This window comes from Asterias amurensis, chromosome 20 (genome assembly GCF_032118995.1).
Source record: "Asterias amurensis chromosome 20, ASM3211899v1".
NCBI classification, from domain to species: Eukaryota; Metazoa; Echinodermata; class Asteroidea; order Forcipulatida; family Asteriidae; genus Asterias; species Asterias amurensis.
Window position 1 is genome coordinate 2,427,670 of NC_092667.1, and position 27,964 is coordinate 2,455,633.

A 27,964-nucleotide genomic window follows, 5' to 3' on the forward strand; every position below is an offset into this window, starting at 1 on the left:
CAGCTACAGCTATGGCTAGATCGCGCACCTCTGCCTATTCTTCAACACTGGTAGAAGCGCTTATCTAGCCGTAGCTGTAGCCGAAGTTGCCGTTTCGAACACGGCCTTAGTTTTATCAATATCTAAAAAACAAAACTCGACCGTCGGAATTACTAGCGGGTCTATTTAAAACCAAAGTGTCAAGCCATGAGGGATCTTGACTTCCGCAAGCCGAGCTTGCCTTTTCGTCGTTTAGATTTCACCACTAAAGCAAACCTTGAAGTTGTAAGTCTTCATCGGATTAAAGAACCTATTGTGAAGACAAGGTTTAGTCCAACTATAGCCCATATCAGACTCAATGGTAAGGAATGTATGATGTAGAATGCTGACCGACCCAATGAATAGAGTCTATGGCATTGACCCGTACTTGCCCGCTCGTTACAGACTGGTGTTTTTTGACGAGGTCTGAAGTCTGTCGATCAACATTGCATTAAGAAAATATCATCAAGTTTTATCGATACCATTTTTAAAGGGATAACTTATTATTGGTTTGCTAGATTTATTGCCATACTTTAGATAACTGTGATTTTTGTGTTGACGCGAGGTGTTTGTTTCGATTGTTACAATCGTATAAGCGAAGGCTATTTTTGACCTTAGGAGCATTTCGCTTTGAAAAACAAGGTAGGGTAAAAATGATCTTTCAGATTGAAACTATTCATGTTGAAGTTTTTGTTTGTTTTAATATTATTAATTGTAAGTAATTTGTGTCGACGGAGGCCTAATGTTTTTTTGTTTTTTTGTGAAATCCCGATTAATCTTTCCTACAATGTATTTTTTATTCATTTGACGTTCAAATTTTTTATTATGATAGTGTGGAAAATTAAGGCTATCTTTTTTTTCAACACTCTATGATATTTATGTTACCAGTGGATAAACCAGGTTTGGTTTCAAAAGTGTTTCAAGTTTATTTACTTTAAAGCTCCATTTTACGTAATATGCCTAATATGCAATCAATTATAAACAAAGGATCCTTGCTGCAGCTCTCCCCTTTAAACAAACTCGATATCACAAAGCAATACATTGGGGGACCTTCAATTATCAAAAAGCTGTTGAAAAAAAAAATACAACCCTCAAAGCTGTCAAAGTTGACTCAGATTGACCGGGTCAGTGTAATAAAAAGTGAGTGTCTCACAACACGGTGCCATAAAAAAAAAATCGTCAGGTGAGATGCACCGGGCAGGACAAGGTAAGTCACGGCCCGTGTAAACTCGAGAGCTCCCCGCGGCCTCTTAAGGTAAAAGTCGGTCCTGTCTCCGGTGACTAGGAAAAATATACAAGGGTGTTACATGTAACTGCCAAAAAGGATTGTTATTCCGCCTACGAAAAGAAAACAAGGAGTTGAAACGGGGAAAGCTCGTTGGAATACATGAATAAGAGATGTGGGCAGAAGCATGTTGGTTAAGTGTGACTTTAACATTTCTTAGTTGTAGGAAAGTCCTTTTATAAAAAAAAATTTACCAACCAAATGATCTACCGTATAAATGCAAAAAAGAGTTTTAAAATGGCCTGACGTTTCGAACCTAGCAGAGTCTTTCTCGAAGGCGAAATGACAACACATTAACGTGAACATTGTATCAAGAGTTCCTTGTATGATTATTATAAAGGATGCACAAAGTTGTATCCCTCCCCAATACACTGAAATAAAATCTTGTTGTATACCCTGGCTGGGTGAGTTACACACAATCGAAAATACCGAAGTACCATAAATGTTATTTTTTAAATGATCTACAGACTCTCTACATCATGCACCACAAGTTTATCTTTTGTCCCTTGAGCTACAAAACAGACAGTTAACGCCTTGAACCAAGACTAACAGGATTTGACAAAGTTGTTTCGATAATAATAATCAATGTTCTGCTATATCATGGAGGAAAACTTCCTCCGTGGCTATATCAACTTGTGGTATTCTATATAAACTTCTGATATTCGAAAACATAAAGACTGCATCTAATGACAAACAATATTTTGACTCGACCTCAACCCATACGATTGTTAAAGGAACACGTTGCCTTGGATCGGTCGAGTTGGTCATGTAACCGTTTTTTATAAAATGCATATGAGTAGAAAGATGTTGTAAAAGTAGAATACAATGATCCACACAAACATGCCTCGAATGTGCACGGTTTTCCTTTTACCTCGTCGACTAACACGGTCGGCCATTTATGGGAGTCAATTTTTGACTCCCATAAATGGCCGACCGTGTTAGTTCGCACAGTAAAAGGAAAACCACACAATTTCGAGGCAAACTTGTGTGAATCATTGTATTCTACTTTTAAAACATCTTTCCAACCATATGCATTTTATAAAAAAAACGGTTACAAACGCTTTTTATAGACCAACTCGTCCAATCCCAGGCAACGTGTTCCTTTAATGTCATCACTTATCACCTTCACACAAAGACAATTAATATGTCATCAGTCGGGCAGTATTTCGTTCAATCAGTCGATCTTATTTATCTAGGCAGGGGTTTGATTTCAGCAACAGTTAATCACGGGACTTGTGTCCGAACTGTCATCATGGGCCATACCGTCTTTGTGAGCCGCTGGACGGCAGGAAGTTTTCATAATAATGCAGTGACCTGCATTCAACAATAATCTATGTCTACAGATGACGTCGATGTAAATTAAATATCTAAAGGGGGTTCACACCTTCTGCTTGACGACAACCCTACTCCTTAGTCTTCCTAACTGGACTAGCGCCCTCTTGTGATGTTTTCAAGTTTGTTTCAAAACACTGCTCTGACAGTGATGACCAGGGTCCAGATTCATAGAGCTGCTTAAAGCACAAAAAGTAGCTTAGCATAACAAAGTTACAAGAATAAGGGTGTACACCAGCCAAACTACTGTGTCACAAGTACAATTGTGACTGGTCTCCTGCTCATTTCTGCTTTAGCAAAAAGTTGTTAAGCAATTTGCTTAAGCATCTCTATGAGGGACCAGTAAAAGTTCCGTCAGTTCACAAAGCACATAACAAACAAAACAAAATCTATGAAGTAGCTATCATCCAAAAATATATTTCATAAATATTGCCATAATGACAATAATATTTAGAAGTAGCAAGCATCAGAAAGCTGTTTTTAGGTTTAAGCTTGTTTGTTTTTAAGGGTTTTTTTCTGGGGGATGTTGGGGTTGGGATGAAGGAGGTTAGGGGAGGACAGAAGTTGTTGATGCCTCTTAGAGTGCAAGGAAAATGCTTAGCCAACAATTGCATGCTCAACAAGAAGGCGTTATAAGCTCGAATCTTTACATGTCTTGGCTATAATAAGAACTAGCAATCTCCCTAAATGGCCTCTTAAACACACCCAAGTGTCGCAAACTGTGTCCCTCTGGATTAAGCTGTAGGTAAAGGGTATAGGTGGCTGTCGCAGACGCTTCCGGCTCAAGTAACAAATGGCTATAATCACATAAGGATCAATTCAATCTTTACAATGTGCAACTTTCGCTTCTCCTGGGTACTTGTATTTCTGTTTCCAATCCAAAGGCTTAAGCCCATCCTTTTCAAGGATGGGCTGTATAGAAACAGACGGCTGTTTTCAGGTAGTGTTGCCAGATTTAATACGAGAATGTTTCGCACGAAGACATTGATATTATACGGTGTTTGTGGCCGGGCTAGGTATACAGTTCATCGGACCCAAGCTATGGTGTTGTCAGCAGCAGAGTTTGGGTTCGAATCCCGATCATGACACCTTTAAGTACCTTTTGAGCAAGGCACTTAACCATAAATGCTTCGAAAACAAGTTGGGAAGGTAGTGCATTCTGCTCTACCAGCAAGGCTCCTAGTGGATGATACCCATGTCTACATGTTACATGTAATGTACATGTAGGCCACCCTACATGTAAAAAGTAAAACAAACTCTTAGTAAAATGGTTTGCTTTTACCCTTCGATGTTTTCTAATAGATATTGTGTATTTTTTTTTTTTGTATTTTTTTGTATTTTTTTTTATGCAATTCGCCAGACACACAAGGCCTGAAGGCCACTTCAAGGTGTGGGCTACAATTATTTTTGTCCAGAGGCCGTTGCCGCTTACTCCTAGGGCTGAAACAGGGTTACCCCTTTTACAGTCCATACGGATGTAGGCTTGGGTATCATCAGTCCGAAGCCTGGCCGGTAGAGCAGAAAGCACTACAACCGGGATTCGAACCCACACTCTGCTGATCAAACACCTGAGCTTGAATCCGGTGCTCTTAATCTGCTCGGCCATGACACGTATAAGTTGTATTTCTCTACCACATCTGGATTCATGTTGTTCATTATATGCCTGTGTTATTGTCTGTGTTTAGCGCCATGAGCACTTCGGTGGATTTGTGCGCTTTATAAGTTTTCATTATTATGCAATAGTTTGTTTCGAAGTTTCAATTCATGACATCTTGTCATCGAGCTCGTCTCGCAAAAAAACTATGTAGCACAAAACAGCCGTCGGATCGCTTCACGTCAGTTGACATGACGACCCCACAGCACGCGACACACGTCACTCTAACCATGCTCTAACCCACAAGCTGGACTAATCTAGAAATCGCACCTGTTTCGTGCCTTGATGTATATTATGCAAAATTAACTACATCACCCCCCCCCATGTTGTCTGTCTGCTTCCTGTTTTGCAGAAGAAGAAAAAACTTTCGGAGTAAACAAGATTTGTGCTATTCTAATACATTTATCAATCTTATAATCGCATCTCAGATCCCTTATTAAATTGACAAAGGTGACGCTATACGGGACGGCTAACCACAACGCATTGCAATATAATTAGGCCTTTTGCTAAAAATAAAAAAATAAAAGGGATATTACATTAATGGTTTGAAATAGACTACCTTCACGGCTTATCATGAACATACATGTGCTAATGTTTGCAAATTTGGACATTTAAGTTGCAGTTTTGTAGGTAAATTTGTGTATGTAACCCTGCAGACCTGATAAGTCCAGGAGGCAACGAAAGCGATTGCCCCCGTGCCCCCTGGTTATTGCCTTGGTGCCCTACAATACTCCAGTAGATATTTACAATTTCCTCCTTCACCACAAACGAAGCATATACAGGCCTGTCTAAACACGATAGTATTTCGTTTCTTGGTACTTCTGTGACGTGGTTTCAAATGCTAGTTTATTGACTTGAACAGTATCTCAGAGGGAAATAAGTATTGGCACAATATTACAAGCGGTCATTTTATAAACATGCTTCTCGGTGGATGTTTCTTCAGCCATGTGAAAAGGGGGTTAATTGGTGAGACATACGGTAATCCATGAGTTTGCACGGATCAGTGAGGCACAAGTTTGCCCTACGGTGGTGCAGAGTGGGAACTAACATGAACCACAGCGATAAACCACGAGCATCTAACAGTATTGAACAAATTCAAGACATTTCTCGTCTCTAAAGGTATGGAATAAAAATAATGAGTGCAGAACTGGCATCACAAGAATCATAAGCCGTACTTCGGAAGTTTGAGTAAAGAAAGTTAAGAAATGTCTCTAGAACACTGAGTGGAACTAAAGGGAGACTTTGGAACGCTAGGTGGCAGCAGACTTACCAGATAAATTTCCATTGTTTAAGTAATTTTGAGCATGCACACATTACCACGAACAATGGATTTAACCTGGTAAGTCTGCTGCCACCAAGCGTCCCAAAAGTCTCCTGTTAGAATGGTCACACGAGCCCTAAGGTGTGACGAATTCCTATAACAACAGGGTTTCGCTGGTCCTATTAAAGGGTTTTATACCTTAGTACTTTTAGTTCTTGGCACTTGTAGTTCTAGGAACCAAATAAGAGGGGTATTAATTAAGACACAAACTACCTGTTCTCACATCTAAGAAGAAATTATGGCAAAGTGTTATCTTCAAAATCTGGTTGGGTGGGGAATATTCAACGAGAACCAGACGTTATTCAATCAGGTGATATCACATCTCCCACCATTTAACCAACAGTGACGTACTACAGTTACTACAATAAACACGATATCCGGCCTCATTATTTTATCACCACGGCCATATTCGATAAAATAAAAAACACCGGGCCGTAATTGTACAACCAAGCCGCCGCGTATTCACCCCGGAAATAATTGCGAGTTACGGGTGCATGACCTTGGTCCCGTGTTACTTCCTTCCAATTCCTTGAGTGAAAATAAAAAACCGTTTGGGAATTTCCATTGGACTCGACATTATTTTTCCCGCGCAGTTTATGGGTTTTATTTTGAAAATGAACGGCTTGATGTTTGTTGCACGAATGGGAGACTTTTGGACGCTAGGGGGCAGCAGACTTACCAGGTAAATTTCCATTGTTTACGTAGTTCTGAGCGTGCGCACATGACCGAATACAATGGATTTTACCTGGTAAGTCTGCTGCCACCAAGCGTCCCAAAAGTCGCCCATAAGAAACTGGTTGACTTTTGACGCAATTGGCTCTTCATCACAGTATGTTCGATTTAATAGAGGAGAGCACAGTTACATGGAGCTACTTATTACAAGTATGCTATACTTTTTTTCTGCTAAGCAATTAACTAGCAGGAAATCTGTCACATATTGTTCATGAGACATGGTATTTTGGTTATTGACCTAATTGTTCTGGTAAGCATAATTTGCTCGTGCGTGTTGCTTTTTTTTTGCTTAAAAGGAACTGGACACTTTTGGTAATTACTCAAAATTTATGTTAGCATAAAAACTTACTTGATAATGAGCAATGGAGAGCTGGTGATAATATAAAAACATTGTGAAAAACGCCTCCCTCTGAAGTAACGCAGTGTGAGTTTCTGTAGTGGGTATAGGGGTGTGTACTGTGTGATTATGATGAATGTATGTGGTGGTGCAAAAGATGATAATTTTGGGAAGTGGAAAGGGTGAGGTTCTGTAATCAGACTTCACAATCACATTGTGTACAAACTATAGTAGATCAGATCTGGTGCATGTTGTCATTGATTGATGTAGTCTTGTGACAAGTCGCCTCGTGGTGGGTTGAGGTTTGGGTTGGGGTGGGCGGTGGTAAGTTAGTGTGGTTGGCGAGGCTCGTAGGTCTGGATTGAACTTCTACGAGGCAATCTCAGCGTGTATAGATGCTATTGACAAATGGGTGGACATCAGATCTGATGCATTTAGTCATTGATGGATGTAGTCTTAGGTCAAGTCGCCAATAGAAGAGGAAATACAGTTGTACCCAAACCCCAACCCCCTCTTTCCTGTCTTCATTACAGCACGAGTCTACAACTAATTCATCATGCGCCAAGGGGACGAACACTATTGGTAATTCCAAGAAGCCATCTTTGCTAATCATTTGAAGTTTAGACCATCGCCGGGCTTAGAAAACCTTTGCCCAGACGGTCATCGTTTTCTGGAATTTAGTTGTAGCAGCGCACAAACATTTAAAGCAACCATTTATGACGACAAAGAGAGCACCGTCTTCGAAACGGTGTGGGTTCTAGTCCCGGTCGTGACACTTGTGGCCAAGCGCAAGACACTTATAACCATTGCTTCGTCCTTCGGGTGGGACGTAAAGCTGTAGGTCCCGCGACTCAATCATGAAGGTTGCCATGCACTTTTTAGAGTTAAAAGTGGCATTGTTTCAGACAGGTATGCTTCGTTTTTAAAGGGCAAGGGCACCAAGGCATTTTCTCCTTGGTTTAAAAAGGCACCGTACTTGAGGAAACTGCAAATTTCAACTGGAGCATTTCAAGGGCACCAAGGCAATGGCCAGGAGGCATGGAGGCAATCGTCTTCGATACCAGACCTGATTATTTGATCAACATGGTGGGCTCTTTGCGAGCAAATAGAAATCCTTGTACGTGCAGTGTGTTTCGAACCCAGTGGTCTGACACTGATAAACACACGACAGGCGTGGACGGATACCACGCTAATCCCCCATGATGACACGAGAAACAAATCAAAGTAGACGGTTTAAGCATAGTGCAAGGTTTTTTATTAAGCATAGTGTAAGGGTTTAAGTCATCTTATTATAGACTGGTACAATCTCAACATTGTCATCGTGAGCTTGGGATGAGAGGGGAGGGGCACCTCTAGCCCTTTTATAGTACAACTGTGTGCCTGTCGATCATGAATAAGCTGCTTCGGGCCAACATTTCCTGGCGCTGATTTAAACGCTCAACACTTCGGTTATTGCCAAGACCAGTATTCTTACTTGGTGTATCACAAACTAAGCTTAAAATAACAAATATGTGTAAATTTTGACTCAATTGGTCATCAAAGTTGCAAGAGAATAAAAAAAACCCACTATTGTTGCACAAATTTGTGTGCTTTCAGATGTGCCCAAAAAGGGCTTCAAGCCTGGAGTCTTTTAGTATTTGAGTGAGAAATTACCTCTTTCCCAACAAACACTCAAAGGGAGCCGTTTCTCACAATGTTTTGTACTATCACCAGGTCTTCATTGCTTGTTAATACCAAGTAAGTTTTTATGCTAACAATTTCTTTTAAGTAATTACCATAGAGCTATGGTAATTACAATTGGTGACACCAGTGCCTTTAAAGACACTGGACACTATTGGTAATTGTCAAAGACCAGTCTTCTCACTTGGTGTATCTCAACATATGCATAAAATAACAAACCTGTAAAAATTTGAGCTCAATCGGTCATCGAAGTTGCGAGATAATAATGAAAGAAAAAAACACCCTTGTCACACGAAGTTGTGTGCGTTTAGATAGTTGATTTCGAGACCTCAAGTTCTAAATCTGAGGTCTCGAAATCAAATTCGTGGAAAATTACTTCTTTCTCGAAAACTATGGCACTTCAGAGGGAGCCGTTTCTCACAATGTTTTTATACCATCAACCTCTCCCCATTACTCGTCACCAAAAAAGGTTTTATGCCAATAATTATTTTGAGTAATGACCAATAGTGTCCACTGCCTTTAAAACAACACATTTTCCGTGTTCACATTCCCTGTTCACATTTTACAGTCCAATTTTCGCTTTTGATTTTTTTCAGCCAAATCAATCAGTTTTTTTCTTACCGTGTCCTGTTTCGCTTTAGCACGAGGAGCCTCGGAGCTAGACACGTGTTTATAAACACCAAATATTGGCAAGAGGCAAAACGAGCAGATTGCATGGCAAGATAAGACCCGTCAACTACAGTCAGCCTCCGACGAAATACCAAAAGTAAATAAACAATGCAATATCATATGTGGAAATTTGATTTCGGGTTTTTTTTTAAACACATTTTCAAAGGGTTGTTATCTACAGTCACCCACAGACCTTGATAAATAAACTTCTTGATGAGCTTCCAACGAAATAATCAAAGGTAAATAAACAATGCAATATTACGTGGACATTTGATTTCTGGATTAAACAAAAAAAATCGGTAGGTTGGTATTACTCTGAACGATGATCAGGGACATTTCAAAACTAAAGATAACATCAATAATTTAGCCAATCACGAGATATGAAGCTGAACGCAAGAAGGCGCTACAGGGTGGTTCTAAAGCCATATGATTTTCACCATCGGGAACTTCGATAAAACTAGAATCTGAAGACATCACAATGGTAAACAACTTGAAATTATAACAACTGGTCAATCACAATCTAAAACTATGGCACCAATGACTTTGTCCGCTCTAAGAACCAATCATATCGTGATCTGGAGCAAGTCTAATACCATCTGACCAATCAAAGCTTGACCGAAGAACGCATCAGAAACCGTCTGACCAATCACAAACTGAACTCAAACAACCGCCCAAGTCATGCAATAGAGGTTCCAAATAATTTACAAAATCAAACAATCATATTACAGCGTTTAAAATCAAGGGCTTACTGTAAGTAGTAATACCGCTTGGAGTACCTGCATGCCAGGCCTGGTACTCCACGGGTGCAACGAAGGCGATTGCCTCCATGCCCCTAGGCATTGCATTGCAATCAATGCCCAGGGACATGGAGGCAATAGGAGACTTTTGGGACGCTTGGTGGCAGTAGACCTACCAGGTATAAATTCCATTGTTCTTGGTAATGTGCGCATGCTCAGAGCTACGTAAACAATGGAAATTTACCTGGTAGGTCTGCTGCCACCTAGCGTTCCAAAGTCTCCCATTGGTACCCTTGAAATGCCCCAGTAGAAATTTACAATTTCTCCATGAGGGTGCCCTTCCATGGAGTGCCTTTAAGACGGAGAAAATGCCTTGGTGCCCTTCAAAAACGTAGCAAACAGACATGCACTAAGAAAAATCTACCAATGCAAAACAAATGCCAGTCTTACGACACTCTCCCAAAAAGTACAATTCAGATTTTGACAGATATGGAGTGATATATTTCTCGAATCCACCCAAGAGAGGTCATGAAACTGCAACAAAGTATTAATTAAACCAGTTGTGGTTTTGCATATAATACAGCGATCACATTCTTAACTAAACCGATTGGCCCCCTAAGTTAGATTTTCTATGTTATGCGTCATAGCTGGCGGCCATTCTACAAATCCCTACACGTCAATCAAAAACGCCAATCAAATCATATTGACCTCGGAACAAATTTTGCTGTAAAAAGCGGTCACTGCATGTCAAACTAAAAGGGCTACCAAGGGGGTGTGTGGATTTCATCAATTCCAGGGTTCACCACAGCGATGACAATACTTGAAGTTTAAACTTTTTGATGAATAACAGAGGTGAAAAATGGCCGACTTAAACAAAATCACAATCCCAAATCGACCACAACCAGAGCCTCTGAAACTAGTGACAGAAATACTGAAGTAGTTTATGGCTTTCATATCGAGTTGGTAATAAACACGAGGTTAACCATACAATTGCATAACTATTTGGGTTGACGGATCCTTTGTAATGGAGTTTTTTTTCATGGCATATGTCTATCTACAGCACACCTAATATCAGCTTAACTGGGGTCTTGGGGCTGTTTAATATCGGCTGGGTGGATTGGAGTTCATGAGAGCACCTTACATTTATTTGCTCATACAAACTCAGTTTCCCAGTATCCGCCCTTTCCCAACCCCAAGCCATGGCAATGCCAATAGACCGTATGACGTCATACAGCCGCCATCTTAGATATAAACCAATGGAAACACATTGATGTGTACGGCTTACCATTGATTGCTTCACGCCAACATTCAGTTCTTAAAAAGTTTGCACATCTTTCCAAACTGTGAGCAAAAATACGATAACAATACGCTGACTTCGTGACGTCATGCAGTCGCCATCTTATATATAAACCGATGGAAATGCACTGATGTGTACGGTTTAACAATAATTGCTTCACACCAACATTAAATTCTTCCAAAGTTTGCACATCTTTCCAAAGTGAGCCAAACTACACGCTGACTTCGTCACAGTCTTGCAGTTGGGGTATTTGCTTTCTAGGCATTTCTAATTGGTCTGATGCATTTCGGATATAAACCAATGACAAAACTAATGAAACAATTGATTGCTTCACGCCAATATTCAATCCTTAAAAATGTTTGCACATCTTTCCAAAGTGACGAATAATACCAAACTAATGATACCATTATGTGGACTTCTTCGTCACAAGTCTTGCAGTTGTGTATTTGCTTTCCAGGCATTTATAATTAGTCTGTTGCATTTCAGATATAAACCAATGACAAAACAATGAAACTAATTGCTTCACGCCAACTTTCAATCCTTAAAAATGTTTGCACATCTTTCCAAAGTGAGCCAAACTAATGATAACAATACGCTGACTTCGTCACAAGTCTTGCAGTTGTGTATTTGCTTTCCAGGCGTTTATAATTGGTCTGTTGCATTTCAAAACGGCAGGGGTGCGGGGTAAGTGGTAAGGACATGCCGCCCTCCAGACTATGGTATAATGATGCACCTCCCCACGGGGTCTAACGGCCCCCGTGTGTACTTACTCCGGATCCATTTCACAAGCATCACTCGCTTCTCGTTCGGCGGCCATTTTATAACAGCCGTTGCCAGGACGACGGTGACGCCTGACAAAATAGCTCTAAGGTGGAGATGGGGGTGTTGATTTTGACACGCTCTTGAGGAGATCGGAGAGGTCACCTTCGGGAGAGGTCAGGAATTTGGTGTTTGTGGAGCCCCGCCACAGAGGTAGAGTGAACTTTTGCATGAAAGATTCGTAGTGGATTAGTGTTTATCCTGTAGTCTGGGACGATTTAGAAAAGTAACACCTGCGGAATTGAAATATCCGCTCTGTGGCAAAGACTCGGAGCATGGACCTTTTCATCCATGAGGTATGCCTACCTCCACGTTTCTTGCAAAGACCTTAGATCATGGAGGAAAGACTAATTTTTCCTCCATGCTTAGATTAACCCACGACGACCTACAAATGTCATTGGTGCCTCTTTATTTTGCTGTAATTTGCTGTGATGTTTCACGCTTTGTAATCGCTTGAGCTCAACCCATCATCATCATCATCCAAAGACGACAAAATCGCTAGCTTTACAGTTAAGACACACATTTGCAACGAAGTCCAACCTGTTCATGAAACATCTTGTGGATGAACGGCCGGGAAGTTGTTTCTTCATGACCATGCTCTCAATATTAATAACCTGTATGATTGGTATACACTTCATGTCGTGAAAAACTTAACAGAAAGGAAGAAAGAAAGAAAGAAAGAAAGAACAAACAAACAAACAAATAAACAGAATCCAAACACCACTCAAAACTCAAACAAACCGATTTGACATTTCTTTGGTATCTGGGTTGTGTTTCAGAAAGCTCATCATGACAACTTTGGGTGCGTTCGTTTAGCTTCCCTGGGTCGACCCCGGTGTGTGACGGGTTTTTTTCCAGGACGAACGTGTGCAGATAATTAATTACCCACGTTCGTCCTGGAAAAAAAAAACCCGCCACACACCGGGGTCGACACAGGGAAGCTAAACGAACGTACCCTTTATGAACTTAAGCAAGTACAAATTTTCAAGAGAAATATTGCCGTCTAACATTCTGAGAACGAGGATCAGGCAACGAAGGCGATTGCCTCCATGCCCACTGGTCATTGCCTTGGTGCCCTTTAAATGCCCCAGTAGACATTAAAATTTCCTCAAACATATAGTGTGCCCTTACCAACAAGAAAATGCCTTGGTGCCTTTGCCCTTTCAAAAACTAAGCATACAGGCCTAAAGAATCATATTCAAAAATAAACAATGGTATGTGTATTTTCCTTTAACCTGTAATTATTATCACTACTTTTGTATTGCAATCAATCACCCTTCGTATCATTATAACTATTTGCCAACCACTGTATAACTTGACAAGGGGCTGTAGCAAACAGACGGATGGGGTTGTGTGAGTTGATGATGATTAATTGTAAAGAAAAGTGGCAGATCACGTTTCGGAGGACTTAAGCCAGCAAATTACGGGCATGGTTGTACAATGGAGAGGTAATTGTCCGGGCTATAGCGGCCGATACTTTAGGCCTCTCCCCCACCTGGCATACCTGAGTAATCCGGTCATCCACGGCGGGACAACTCGGACTGAAAGGCAGACAAGAAGCCAGTTTGTTTGGCTAGGTAATGAGGTTTGGGAGTGGGTGCCGTGCTAAAGAAACCTACCATGGTTTAGTTTTATCGGTGAGGCATGATAAAAATTGACCCCAACCGTTACTTTTTAGTGGGTACCACTATCGGGGGTATAAAAAAGGCAATAAACTGAGGTCATCGTTGTGTGAAAACAACCTCTTATACACAAGGGGTGATTACCGGTCAGGTTTACCAGGTCAAAATGTCAACACATCAAAGGTGTTCAAATATTGTTTTCTTCTTTGAAATTGACTGGACTGTGTGTACACCCTTCATTGTTACAGTTAAGTCAAAGTCATTTTCCGGATGTGGTTGTGGCACTTCTTCAATTCGGTTTAGGAGACTCATTCTTTACAAGAATATCCCTTTCAGTTAAAGCCTGTTGGTCACTTTCCTTGTGGTACTTTCTCTATGGTCAAATTAAAGATGTGAGCTTGCTTCAAAAATCAACTTCCTCACCAGGCATTGATGTGTCTCCCGTTGCAACGATTCAACAGAAATTTAATTTGTGTAATATAGCACAGTTTAGGAGCATTTTTTTGAGGTATGACGGGTGTAGAACGAGAATTTTTTTCATCACGAGGTTGTTTATCAAACTCTAGACTAAGGCTTATTATAAGGTAATCTTTGATCTGCAACGTTGACCTATTGTCCTTCATAGAAATAAGTTCCTTCATATGACGACGACAGTCCGATGAATCATACTTAAAATGATCACCTAATCGTTCCAACAAACAAGGCGTAACCAAATTAGTTTCACATCTGTAGATTATGCAGTTCCGACTGGTAGCAAGTCTAGTTTTAAATGGAGGGTATGTACATGTATATGTTTCACTACCTCCATGCCCTAATTCTACCTCCATGCTCTACTAATGCACTTTCAAGTTCCAACAAATCCAACAAATCAATATAATAAGCAGCATGTTATAACGACTGGTAGCAAGTCTTATGGCATCCCAAGCACTTCTAGTGCAAGCACTAGAGCGAGTCTACTATGGAATATGGGGAACCACTCTGATGCGATGAGTCATCGAGGCGGCATCCCCCCCCCCCCCCGATGATGACAGGTTGACATACCAACAGGAATAAACAGCGAACCTGCCCACCTTTAGGGGTAAGGTATAGACTCAGCTCTTTATAATTGCGTCTCGCGGGATGAGTGTGGGTGCAACGGGAGTCGGTGAGAAGACCTCGGGGTGCACCGGTGTCTTGCTCCCGGGGATCCCACCGGGGATCCCTGGTGATCCCGCCGGTGAGCCCTCCAGGGACAAAAGGGGGATCCACACTCGGTGAATCATCATTCAGAAATGACTTGTATACATTAAAGAGCGATAGGCTAACAATATCATATGACACTGGTGGTTTCATAACACTCGGTTGTAATAGAATGATATGACAATCATTAATCATCCTCCATATTTTGATATCCTTTGAAAATCTAAACCAGGTGGCGTTATGGTTTCCATTTTCACATTTTATATGCAGGAAATAGAATAAGCTGTTCCCAACTGCTTTCTAACCAAAATGGCATGTGGTATTATAAATGCAAACAATAGTTGGCCTGACGTTTCGACCCTAGCAGAGTCTTTCTTAAATGTATTATTTTTATATTTTAGTTTTCTTAAAGGAACACGTTGCCTTGGATCGGTCGAGTTAGTCTTTGAAAAGTTTGTAACCGTTTGTTATATAATGCATATGATTAGAAAGATGTTGAATACAATGATCCACACAAATTTGCCTCGAAATTGCGTGGTTTTCCTTTTACTTTGCGAACTAACACGGTCGGCCATTTATGGGAGTCAAAAATACTGTTCAATTGCAACTTACAAATAGAAGACAATTATCTTAACAGCCAGCTTTTTTATATGAATTAATTTTGAAGTTATACAGACTTTTAACCGAGCGCCCGCTACGATGACCTGGTCAACGTTTGACCTTGTTCGCGGGTAAACTTTCCGAGTTCCGTGTTTATACAGATGTAAGGCTTAGTGTATTTTGACAGTATCTCATCTATTTCTTATGGTTGCTGGATATGAAAGGTAAATGACCTAGAGGCTAGAGGACTAGCCGCTACTCGTGCCTGGATGACATGATAGGATGTGACAGTATCCCTTCAAGTTGAGCTGCACGTTATTATGACAACGCAACACCATGATTGAAGGAACCTGATGGTGCCATAGTAACGTCTTGAACCAAGTCTATGACCCTTTCACCAAATTAATTATTATCAATAAATTATCAGATGTGCAGCATAGTTAGGACGCCGCATACAAAGTAGCCTAACTGCATTTTTGCGTACCGGGTATTCGGATGTAAACAAACCTTGTCATCTTGGCCCAATTTCATAGAGCTGCTAAGCACGAAAATTTGCTTAGCATGAAATTTCTTCCTTGGTAAAAACAGGATTACCAACCGAATTTCCATTTTGTTGCATTTCCTAGTTACTGGTATTCAGCTCTTGTATGCTTATCTAGAAAATCACGTAGAAATTTGGTTGGGAAATCCTGTTTTTATCAAGGCAAACATTTCATGCTAAGCAAATCTTTGTGCTTAGCAGCTCTATGAAATTGGACCCTTGTCTATGCCCTGGCACCCTGGTTGCACAAATGAAGGGTAAAGCGCACATAAGGATCACCGATCAGTCTGTACAAAACCTTGAGTTTGAAAACCTCCTTCACACGACGACAAAATAACCAATGTCCCTTGCTACAACATTAAGAAATGTTTGAAAGGTTTCACCAGGGATCTAAAGTCTTTTAATATTTTGAGTGAGAAATAACCTCTCTCTTAAAAACTACTTTACTTCAGAGGGAGCCGTTTCTCACAATGGTAAATGCTATCAACAGCATTGCTCGTACCAAGTAAAGTTGTTTGCTAGCAACTATTTTGAGTTATTACAAATAGTGTCCATTGCCTTCAATCAAGGGCGTTTTTCTCAATATCATTTTCAACAAGACTTTAGTGTTGTTCCTTGAAGGTTTACGGTCAGTCAATCGTGTGGGGGCGGTCATCGAAACTTCCTCAAGGGAAACGAAAATTGAACCTCGTGGGAAACAACGAGGCCAGTGATAGCTGGACGTCAACGCCAATTGAAACAATACACCTAAACTCCCTAAACATTTTCTTTCAAACAGAACTTTTGTACGTTTACACAACATGAAGGTTCCAGTATAAACTTCTGATGGACAACCACTTGTTTTCAGACAATGCGTTTATCTGTTCTACATTGTCCACTGTGTAAACTTTGGTACAGAAGGAGACAAAATTGTCGAGTTCTGACGTCATGTCAACTTGATACTCGTCCTAGACCAATAAATAATTGCACTGCTGTTCATTTCAGTATGATTTGTGAGAATAGGCCTGAATTCGTTTTGAAAGGGCAAGGGCACCAAGACCATGTTCTCATCGGTAAAGGGCACCCTATGAGGAAATTGTGTACATTTCTACTGGGGCATTTCAAGGGCACCAAGGCAATGGCAAGAGGGCATGGAGCGATCGCCTTCGATGCATCCGTGAAGTATCAGGCCTGAGGTAGGAGGACGTCCTCTTACAACGATGATTGGGTGTGTGTGTGTGGGGGGGGGGGGGGGTGGAGAGGGGGGGTACATACCTGTGAACCACTCCTCTGTCATGCATATGGTGAAGTGCGGAGACAAGCTGACGAACAAACCGACGAGCAGAGACTTCACCTAGTCGTCCGTCGCGTTGGCCCCGCACGAAGGAGAGCAGATCCCCTCCTGCTGCAAACTCGGTGACCAAACAGTATAAAGAACTGGACTGAAATATAAACACAAGAAAATGTTGAGTTACAAAGGATTTCAAATCGGTTTGGGAAGAATATGTGGGCGCACTTTCAGCCATTTTGACTACGAAGAACTGGACTGAAGTATAAACACAACAAACTGTTAGTTTCAAAAGATGTCAATCGGTTTGTTGGGGTGAGTATCTGAGCGCACTTTCAACCGTTTTGATTGGCTGTCATTTAAATACACCTGTCGTGAATGGCTGAAAGTTTTCTTGTTTGAGTGGTGTCCGAAACGTACCTTTAATGACTTAATCAAGCTATAGCAGACATTATATTTGGGCTCGAAAAAAAAATAGTACAATTTTAAAGATTTTATTCAAAGAAAAAAAAAATCGGAAAACAGACTAAAGTAGGCAGAATTTCATGTATGTTATAACGAAACGCTGGCAAATTTCATAACCCACATCACAATTCCTCTGGAAAGGGCATTTCCATTGGAAAATCTTAAAGTCCATTTTAAGAAACTCGAAAGGGACACCAAGACCAAGGGCAACAGGGGCAACTCTTCAAGTCACCACCACGATCAAAGGTGAGACGTTTTACAAGTCACAAGCTTTAGTAGTTGCTCTCAACTAGACTTGAAGTCAAGTCTATACGCTTACCCCCACTTTCAAGAAGTTATACAAGTCATACGCTAAGCAGTAACTTATAAGATTAAAGACTTGAAGTCACGTCTAGGCTTATCCCTCTCTCTTAAAGGAACACGTTGCCTTGGATCGGACGAGTTGGTCTATAAAAAAAGCGTTTTTAACCGTTTGTTATAAAAAGCATATGGTTGGAAAGATGTTTTAAAAGTAGAATACAATGATCCACACAAGTTTGCCTCGAAATTGCGTGGTTTTCCTTTTACTGTGCGAACTAACACGGTCGGCCATTTATGGGAGTCAAAAATTTGACTCCCATAAATGGCCGACTGTGTAGTCGACGAGGTAAAAGGAAAACCGTACAATTTCGAGGCATGTTTGTGTGGATCATTGAATTCTACTTTTACAGCATCTTTCTACCTATATACATTTTATAACAAACGCTTTTCAAAGACCAACTCGACCGATCCAAGGCAACATGTTCCTTTAAAGTCACATACAGCCACACCCTACCCACCCATACAATAAGGTCAACAACATGATATCGCTATCGAATTACACAGTGATCTGGACAAGATCACACAAAAATTGTCAAAACACATACAGCCGGTGAGTTGTATTCCCTGAAAATAAAATATGTTTTGAATTGACTTGCATTCTATGATATGAATGGTTGCCATTGATTGGCATGGGGGTGACCCCATACTTATCAACTCCATATAATCTCCCGAGGTCACCCCCAGTCACACACGGTGTCACTCTACTCCTGGTTCAGAGGTCAGACCACGGGCTTAATAATTGCAGGCTTATCAATATCGCCACAAAGCAACACATACAATTTCCGGTTCAATTTTTTATAGATACTTGAAATAATTTTCCTTTAACGGCACTGTAGCCGATTTCACGAAACGCTATGATTAATTCTATCTCGAGTTGGAGCGAGTAACTCGTCCTAACTTAGGATGGGTTCAATGCGTCCTAACGTCTATGGGGTGGATTTCACAAAGAGTTAGGACGAGTCTAATCTCGAGTTAGGAAGAGTTGCTCGTCCTAACTTAGGACTAGCTGTACGTTTTTTGTTATCTCTTAGGACTATTCCTAAGTTAGGACTAGTCCTAACTCTTTGTGAAATCGACCCATGGTGACCCATGGTCACGGAACTTAACTCGTCCTACATCCTAAGATTAATCATACGTAAGGGGAGTTTAGTGAAATAGACGGGACACCTTTGGTAATGATCAAAGACCAGTCTTCTCACTTGGTGTATCTCAACATGCATAAAATAACAAACATGTGGAAATTTGGACTTAATTGGTCATCGAAGTTGCAAGAGAATAATGAAAGAATGTATAATAAAAAGCCTGAAGTCTTTTAAAACTTTGAGTGAGACATTACCTCTTTCTCAAAAACTATGTTACCTCATAGGGAGCCGTTGCTCGTTATCAAGTAAAGTTGGTGTGCTAACACTTATTTAAAGTAAAGACAAATAGTGTCCAGTGCCTTTAATAAATGGGGTTTTTTTTTCAGGGATTTTTCTCTCGCAGTGTTTTCTCTATAATCAACAGGATGTCAATTTGTAATCAGGGGAAGAATCAAGGAAATCCGTTGTGGGAGACTTGAGGAAGTAATAGCCATATAGATGAGTTGGGCAGAAATAAAACATATACCAGCAGGGTTTTGAAATAATAGGAATTCTCTTTCAAGGAAACGGATCTTTTTCATTCGAAAACAATTCAAACTTCTTGGCAGGAGGGCAGTTTTTCGTCTCTGCGTACAACTGATAAACCGATATCAACATTATATGTGACTTCTGTTTGTATTTTTACTCAAAATATATAAATCTGAATAACACAGAAGTAGCTGTCGCAAACTGCTTACCGACTAAAAGGAACTATAATAATGGTATAAATGCAAAAAAAATAGTTAATGACCTGACGCTTCGATCCAAGCAGACCCTTCGATAAAGACTCTGTTAGGGTCGAAACGTCAGGCCATTAACTATTTTGTGCAAAAATATATAAAAGTACAACTTTGGAAAAAGTAAAGGAAAGGTTGTACTGTTTTAAAAACTTTTAATTCTAAAATTATACTAATAGCAGTTTCACAAAATACGGGTTAGAGGCCTACTTATATACTTATATGGTATAACCATTGAATATAGAAACTTTTCAATCAGCCAAAGTCCGTTCTCAAAAAAAAAAACACACGTGTTTATTTAAATTTACTGTATATATTTAACATCCAACAGTAAAAACTGACAAAATAACAGTGCATGACAGCAGATTTGCCAAATTTAAACAGATTTAACAAAACATTCCCGAGTAGGGGGGTTTCAATTCTGGATTCCACTCTATTAAATGTTTATACCCTGCACTTTAAAAGTTGTCACCAGGTATAAACTATAAAACTTAACTGTCGGACGCCATCTAGCGTCATGATCGTGTCAATCAAGTGACCTTTGTTGACCTCTCCATGCCGGGGGAGTTAAATCAGAATCGTTTGGCAGGTATCATGCAAAATAAAAAGGAATGGCTCGTTGAAAATGTAGGCGAGCAAAGGTCACATACCCCGCGCTCCAGGGGCTGTTATTTTTGACATAGGAATAAAGATGACTGGTTTCTATGGATATTGTACACATGGTGGTAAGAATGAAATGTAGCGAAACTCATCTTGGAGATTGCCTTGTCACACGAGGCAACTTTTATAGGCAACTTTTGGAGCCAACCAACTGCAGTGCATGCTACAGGAGCACTTTATTTGGTAGCACATGAGTAATTTTTTAAACAATGTCTTAATACGATCCCTCAGAAAAAAATGTGACAGTCAAATGTGAATGGATTCTTTTTTTTTTTTGAAGATTACTTGGAACTGAATGCATGTAAATTGTCTCATGTGTCATGACCCTATATATACACTCCCTTTCCATGCCAGATATGTGGGACTTTTGGAAGCTATACATGGCAGCAGACTTACCAGGTAAATCCAGCGTTCTCGGTAATACTATAAACAATAGACCTTATCGCAAATACCAATGCGCAAGCGCAGACTGTTGAATGAGCTGCATTGTGGGATAGATATGGATCAAATTTGGATACCAGCAAGACCACAATGCACCTAATTCCAAGCTTTACGCGCGCGCCCCGGTATTTGCGAAAAGGTCTATAGACCTTATCGCAAATACCAATGGGCAAGCGCAGACTGTTGAATGAGGTGCATTGTGGGATAGACATGAATCAAATTTTGCTACCAGCTAGACCACAATGTATCTAATTCCAAGCTTTACGCGCGCGCCCCAGTATTTGCGAAAAGGTCTATGGAAATGCACCTGGTATACGTCTGCTGCCACCTAGCGTTCCAAAGTCTCACATTGCTATTGAGTGAGAGAGAAACAAGCCTGAACAGAACTTTGAGACTCGTGAATTACGTCAGAGAGTGGCCTCAGGCCTAGGTCAATCCCCTCCATAATCACCTTTCACCTACATTCATAATGCAGACAACCGAAAAGTGCAGCTGCAAGACGTCACCTCGGACCAATCAAAACAGTAGAAAGCTTATACGTCACTGCACGTTTATCCAATGAAATCATTGTTTCCAATGAACTCACTGGTTCTGAAAAGCAAATACCCAATGCCTGCAGCCGATTTCACGAAACGTTAGGATTAATCCTATCTCGAGTTAGGAACGAGTAAGTAGTCCTAACTTAGGATTAATCTTAAGATTTGCATGTTACAGTGCAGGGCTGGGACTCGTCCTAAGTCCTAAGATTAATCCTAAGTTAGGAAGAGTTTGGTGAAATCGACAGCTGGTCCTTCACGGAGGCAATAAAGGCAATTGCCTCCGTGCCCCCTGATCATTGCCTTGGTGCCCTTGAAATAACCAGTCTAGAGAGAGAAACAAACTCAAGATGGAGAAGTGATCTTACCGAGATGGTCTCGTAGAGCCGCACCACATTAGGGTGTCTGAGCTGGGCCAAGATGCGTGCCTCACGGTACAGATTCGCCCGTACATACTCCTCCTTTATCTTATCCCTGTCGATCACTTTAATTGCTACCTGCAACCAAACAAACGAAAAACATAAGCTCATTATAATGTAATTGCAATTGAGGATGTGTTCTGAATAAGTGTGTCTGTTTTTGAGGAGGAAGGAGTCACATTCCAATCGACGGGAGGGTGGGGGATTCTTAAATGTCATTATTTTGCCAGCAGAAAACAACGATTTCAAACTTTGCATGGTGGAAGTACAACTAAGTGGGGTTTGCGGTGGCACCCCGTATAGACGATGTGACCTGGACATAACATGTTTACAAAAGAGCCACCAAGCCTGGACTTCCTGCAGGCACGATTTGTACACAGCCTAATGGAAGAAAACATAAAATCTTATATTTTATGGAGAATGCACTGTCCAATTGTTATCAACTTTTGATATGATGAAAGGGGGCACATCTCAAAACTCGTCCAGCTTTAACTTTCATAACTCTTGGATTTATGTGGAAATTATGACACAAAATGTAAAATTTCCCATATGACCAGTGCAGTAACTTGCCTGCCAGACTAGCCAAAGAATGTACAAGGTCACACTTATTGTAAACAAAGTTCACATGGTCTATATGTAGAGATATTAACACGGTGATTACGGCTAACCTCTCCAATTTAGTTTGAAAATAATGTGACAAATGTGTCATTCATTTAGAGTAAAGAATGTGCTTTAAGCATTAAAATGAACAATGATGTTCATAACCCTTCTAAAAAAAATGTAAAGTTATGTTGAAATCAGCAGACTTAAAAGGTTTATAGTGGTTCTTGGAAATTTGAACTATATAAGTAATTGAGATTGATCTGCTGCCACTACTGGGAAGCGTTCCAAACTATCCAAGTTCGATCTTTAAACTGCAATTACTTTAGCCCAAAAACTGTTAAGGTATACTGCAATCATAATACAAGTTTAGCAGAAGCTCTTGGAAATTTGAACGTAAAAATTTGAGATTTATCTGCTGCCACCTAGCGTTTCAAAGTCTTCAAGTTCTTTAATTTGCGATGTTGGAGCACATTATTTTAGTCAAAATTATATTGCAATCAGAAGACTTACAAGTTTAGTAGTGGTTTCTGGAAGTTTGAACTACGTAAACAAAACGAAAATTATCTACTGCCACCTAGCGTTCCAAAGTCTCCAAGTTCTTTAAATTCCGATGTTAGAGCCCATTACTGAATGTTTATGTGTTGATAAGTGACGGTCTCTTTATACAATTTTATTTTAAACTTTCAACGAGTGGATATTACAAGAAGATGTTGATATTGACTGTGTGAATGATTATAAACAGAGATGATTTTGTTGATGTTTGAACGGATAAGAAAGCATTCCAAACGTATTATAAACATTCACTAGGTATGTTGTAGGTGTTGGCGATTCTTAGCACAGTCAACGGATTTTCCGTATAATTCAGGGACCAATTTCATAGAGCTGCTTAAGCAAAAAATTCGCTTAAGCACGAAAAAAGCTTGCTTATTGTACACATGTTACTGGCCAGAATTTCATGCCATATACATTGCTTGTGACTGGTATTTAGCTGTTGTTAACTTAGTATAACAATTGAGTGGAGTTTTGGCCGGTAAATTAATTTTACTAGGCAAGGATTTTTGTGCTTAAGCAAAATTTTGTGCTTAAGCAGCTCTATGAAATTGGGTCCAGTGCCTTAAAGTAAGGATTTTCATATTAGTATAAGTCAATACTGTTTTTGAAGGCCCTATGGTAGGCCTATATGTTTGTCTTTTAATTTGTTTGTCTCTCCATGATCAGGGCCCAATTTCATAGAGCTGCTAAGCACAAAAATTTGCTTAGAATGGAATGTTGGCCTTCATAAAAACAGGATTTCTAACAAAATTTCCACGTCTGAATATCAGTACAGGCAATAATTTTTTCCGCAATAATTTTTTACGCATCAAATGGAAATTTTGTTGAGTATCATGTTTTTTTTCACAAGGAAGAAATTTCATGCTAAGCAAATGTTTGTGCTTAGCAGCTCTATGAAATTGGGCCCTGGTTACAGCCTTCAAACCGTATCCAAATCACGCATAAAATCATATGATTTTTCCTCACACACGTCAAACACAGTGCAGAAGCATTTCACACTTTTACTATAACATTTTGGCACAAGTGCACCCACTTTTCCAATGAAAGGCCCACATTCTTCCGAGTAACAGACTCTTATAATAACAAAAAGTGCATCTGTCTTAATATTTTTGCCACATAAGTGCAGTAACGTCTTGCGGTTTCGTCACTCTTCTTTTCTTCCCTTAGTGACAAGACGTGATTTATTTAGCACGTGTCTGTCCGGGTCATTGTATGCCAATCAAAGGGACACAGTTCACGTATCTATTTATATATCAAAAGCCGAGAAATTACTTAAAAGTGCATCACACTTTGGAGCCAAAACACAAAAAGCTTAGTTCCATTAAAATTCAGTTGAGGAGTAAACCCTTGTGAGTTTTTAATGGAAAGAGTGTATGTAAACACATTCATCATTAATTCTAAAGAGTACATTCATTCAAATCCTCTAGTTTTCAAGAAACACATCATAAATGGACGGTACATCGTTGTTTATTGGAAGAGTACATTCATTCCAATCCTCTAGTTTCAAGACACTTATCATAAAGGGACGGTACATCATTGGTTATTGGAAGAGTACATTCATTCTAATCCTCTAGTTTTCAAGAAACACATCATAAAGGGACGGTACATCATTGGTTATTGGAAGAGTACATTCATTCTAATCCTCTAGTTTTCAAGAAACACATCATAAAGGGACGGTACATCATTGGTTATTGGAAGAGTACATTCATTCTAATCCTCTAGTTTTCAAGAAACACATCATAAAGGGACGGTACATCATTGGTTATTGGAAGAGTACATTCATTCTAATCCTCTAGTTTTCAAGAAACACATCTTAAAGGGACGGTACATCGTTGGTTATTGGAAGAGTACATTCATTCAAATCCTCTAGTTTTCAAGAAACACATCATATCATAAAGGGATGGTACACCATTGGTTATTGGAAGAGTACATTTATCCAATCCTCTAGTTTTCAAGAAACACATCATAAAGGGACGGTACATCATTGGTTATTGGAAGGGTACATTCATTCCTCTGATTTTCAAGAAACAATGGGTTGGTGAGTACATTTATTCCTATCCTCCACTTTTAAGAAAGGGTGTGGTTAAAGGGTATGGTACATCATTGGCTATTATATTTGGAAGAGTAGGCCTATATTCTTTCATTTTTTTCCAAGCCTTCTGCTTAAAACAATGTCAATGGATATAACCATAACATACTTTGTAAGTTTTTGGTGTCTGAAAACTAATACAAATTTAGGGCAAATCGTTCATACAAAAACAGCTTGGCACCGTTCTTATTATAAGTTATACAAACAAGGAGAGTCGCTAGTCAAACTGATGTATGTGAAATCTTTTTGTAAGAATCGTGAACCACGCGAAATGTCTGACAAGCAGCAGTGAGCTAGCTGATGGTCACCGGTCTGTAATATGGGCGTGCCTCAAGGCCTGCTGCACGTCTGCCACGTGCCACCCCAAAAATACGCTGAATATGCTCTATTAAGATGTCACTATGGCTCGCGTGTCATCAAGAAATCCCAAACTGTTTCTGATAAACCGGCTGATAAATGAGTTGCTATCTTTTCTGGAGGTCGAAGGAGACACGGGCCCCCTGTGGCCTCCCCCCAATCTTCTTGTTTTCGCATGTCAAAGAAATTGGTCCAAGTTGTCTCCCTCTGACCATAGAGAAAGGACAACAGTTGTCCTTTCTCTATGCTCTGACACAGCTACAGTATGATCAATCTACAACACAATCTCATGTAGTCTATTATCTCACTTTAACTTCAAGCCAAGAATCTTGTCACAAAATGATTATTATAAATAGGTAACTTGGATTCATCCATCACTGCATAAAAAGGGAAAACTGCAACAGTCAGTGGATATTGCTTATGAGCCACTGGGCCCTAGTGTGGCAATTACTTAAAATAATTTTAAATTTATTGTTAGCATAAAAACTTACTTAGTAACGAGCAATAGAGAGCTGTTGATAGTGTAAACATTGAGAGAAACGGCTCCATCTGAAGTAACGTGGTTTTTGAGAAGGAGGTAATTTCTCAGCCAAATACTTAAAGACGTCATGCCTGAAGCCTTACATATTATTAGGCATCTGAAAGCACACACTTTTGTGTTACAATGGTGGATTTTCATTACTACGTGACAGCATAGCTCTATGGTGACAGTATAGCTTATAAAACAGTCAGCATTGAAATTGAAGGTAAGCGTGATAACATTAGCAACGCCATGAAATGGAATCGCACAGTAAGCACAAAATCGACCACTGCATCTTTAAATACAAATTCTGCCCAAAGACGTTGTTTTCCATCCTAATCAAAAATCCTAATCTAAAACCACATCCTTTTAACCAGTTTATCCCCTTTGGTATTTCCATCTTCCAAATAACTTGTCCCTTACCCCAACTTCGGACTAAACAGACACCCCAGTAGGCCTACCCGTACCCCAAACACAACCTTCAGATCTCTTATCTCATTCTACATCCGTTACCCCCAATGCCCTCCCGCATAACTTTCAGGTCTTCCAAGGGGTCAACATGAAGCACCTTCCTTTAAAAAAAAAATTCCAATGCACTCGTCCTTGTAAACTTCCGATATAAACAAAGTGACATACAACTCCATACATGGTCAACTCAAAACCCAAGGACTGAGATGTGGCAAAATACTGTCGTTTACTTTCGATTTAAAAGGCATGGAGGGATATCCTGATATGTATGCCAAAACCAGAAGACAGTCGGAATGAGGAAATGAAATCCCATCAAGTTCTACTTATAAGGAACCGACGTTGAAGGTCGGACTGCAGCAGGACAAGATTCTGACTAAAACCCACTCTGTAATTCAACCTAAGCCTCCAATCCAGAGCTGCCAACATTTGCATCTTGCAATCGTTGAGATTGTGTACAGCAATCAGGGAGATGTTAACAATTACATTCACCATAAATAGGGAAGAAGTTTCCATCATCAGGGAGATTTTCAAATGTGTTCATCAGAACATGAAAAGATTGGCTCTGTTACAGGGAACTTTCTGCAGAATCAGGGAGAGTTGGCAGGTCAACCCATAAACAGTTTCATAACATTTGTACATCAAACAAGACCATAGATTATACCCTCCATAGATATCTATCAAGCAGACCAGGGCCCAATTTCATAGAGCTGCTAAGCACACACATTTTGCTAAGCATGTCATTTTTTCCTTGATAAAAACAGGATTACCAACCCAATTTCCACGTGATTTTCAGGATAAGCAAACAACAGCTGGATACCAGTAACAAGCAATATGCAACAATTTAAAATTTGGTTGATAATCCTGTTTTTATCAAGGAAGATATTTCATGCTAAGCAAATTTGCGTGCTTAGCAGCTCTATGAAATTGGGCCTAGATTGTAACCTATAATTGCATTTCAACATTTACAGTGGATTATTCGAACTGCCTCTACAGCTACCGGGCAATCTCGATGGTCTAGTTGGTAAGACACTACTCTAGAATTGCAAAGGTAGTGGGTTCGAATCCCAACCGAGTAATGTTTGTGATTTTTTTTTCACAGACCTCTTGAAAGTACACAGCGCTAGTTCACATCGTTGAAAGGATAACACTTAATATTTACTTTATTTTTAAAAAGTGATGCACGCTGGGAATCATTGGGGTTTCTGAAATGAAATATTGCCAAACCTGCTTCCAAAAGTTGCTCATTATGTAGAAATACATTGCTTAAGAGAAACTGGTAACCAGCCCAAATGAGGCGTTGTGCAAATTCTAACTGGTACCTGGTCCCCTTTTGCTGAGCAAACAGGCTAACAGCTTTATTGAAATTGGGTCCAGATCGCGTACCCTGTAGTGCCTATGCCCCATATATAAATATTTACCAGGTTAATTTAAGACTATTTCAAGATGGCGGTGATGTACTAGGGGTCCGTGTCATGGACAAGCTGTGGTTGGCACCCCACTATTTCCCAATTGCACTAATCACTCTTATACAGTATGTCAGCAATAT

At 40.0% G+C, this 27,964-nt stretch overlaps 1 protein-coding gene across 2 annotated transcripts in view; it reads right to left on the reverse strand.

Moving 5' to 3' along the window:
• The window catches only part of LOC139952241 (uncharacterized), a 45,099-nt gene that overhangs the window by 15,427 nt on the left and 1,708 nt on the right, over positions 1–27,964 (reverse strand). For both annotated transcript variants that reach the window (XM_071951312.1, XM_071951313.1), the window contains exons 2-3: positions 21,779–21,907; positions 17,078–17,244 (exon numbers count right to left, since the gene is read on the reverse strand). In XM_071951312.1, coding sequence (XP_071807413.1) covers positions 17,078–17,244; positions 21,779–21,907 — 296 coding nt within the window. The remainder of the gene's footprint in view (positions 1–17,077; positions 17,245–21,778; positions 21,908–27,964) is intronic.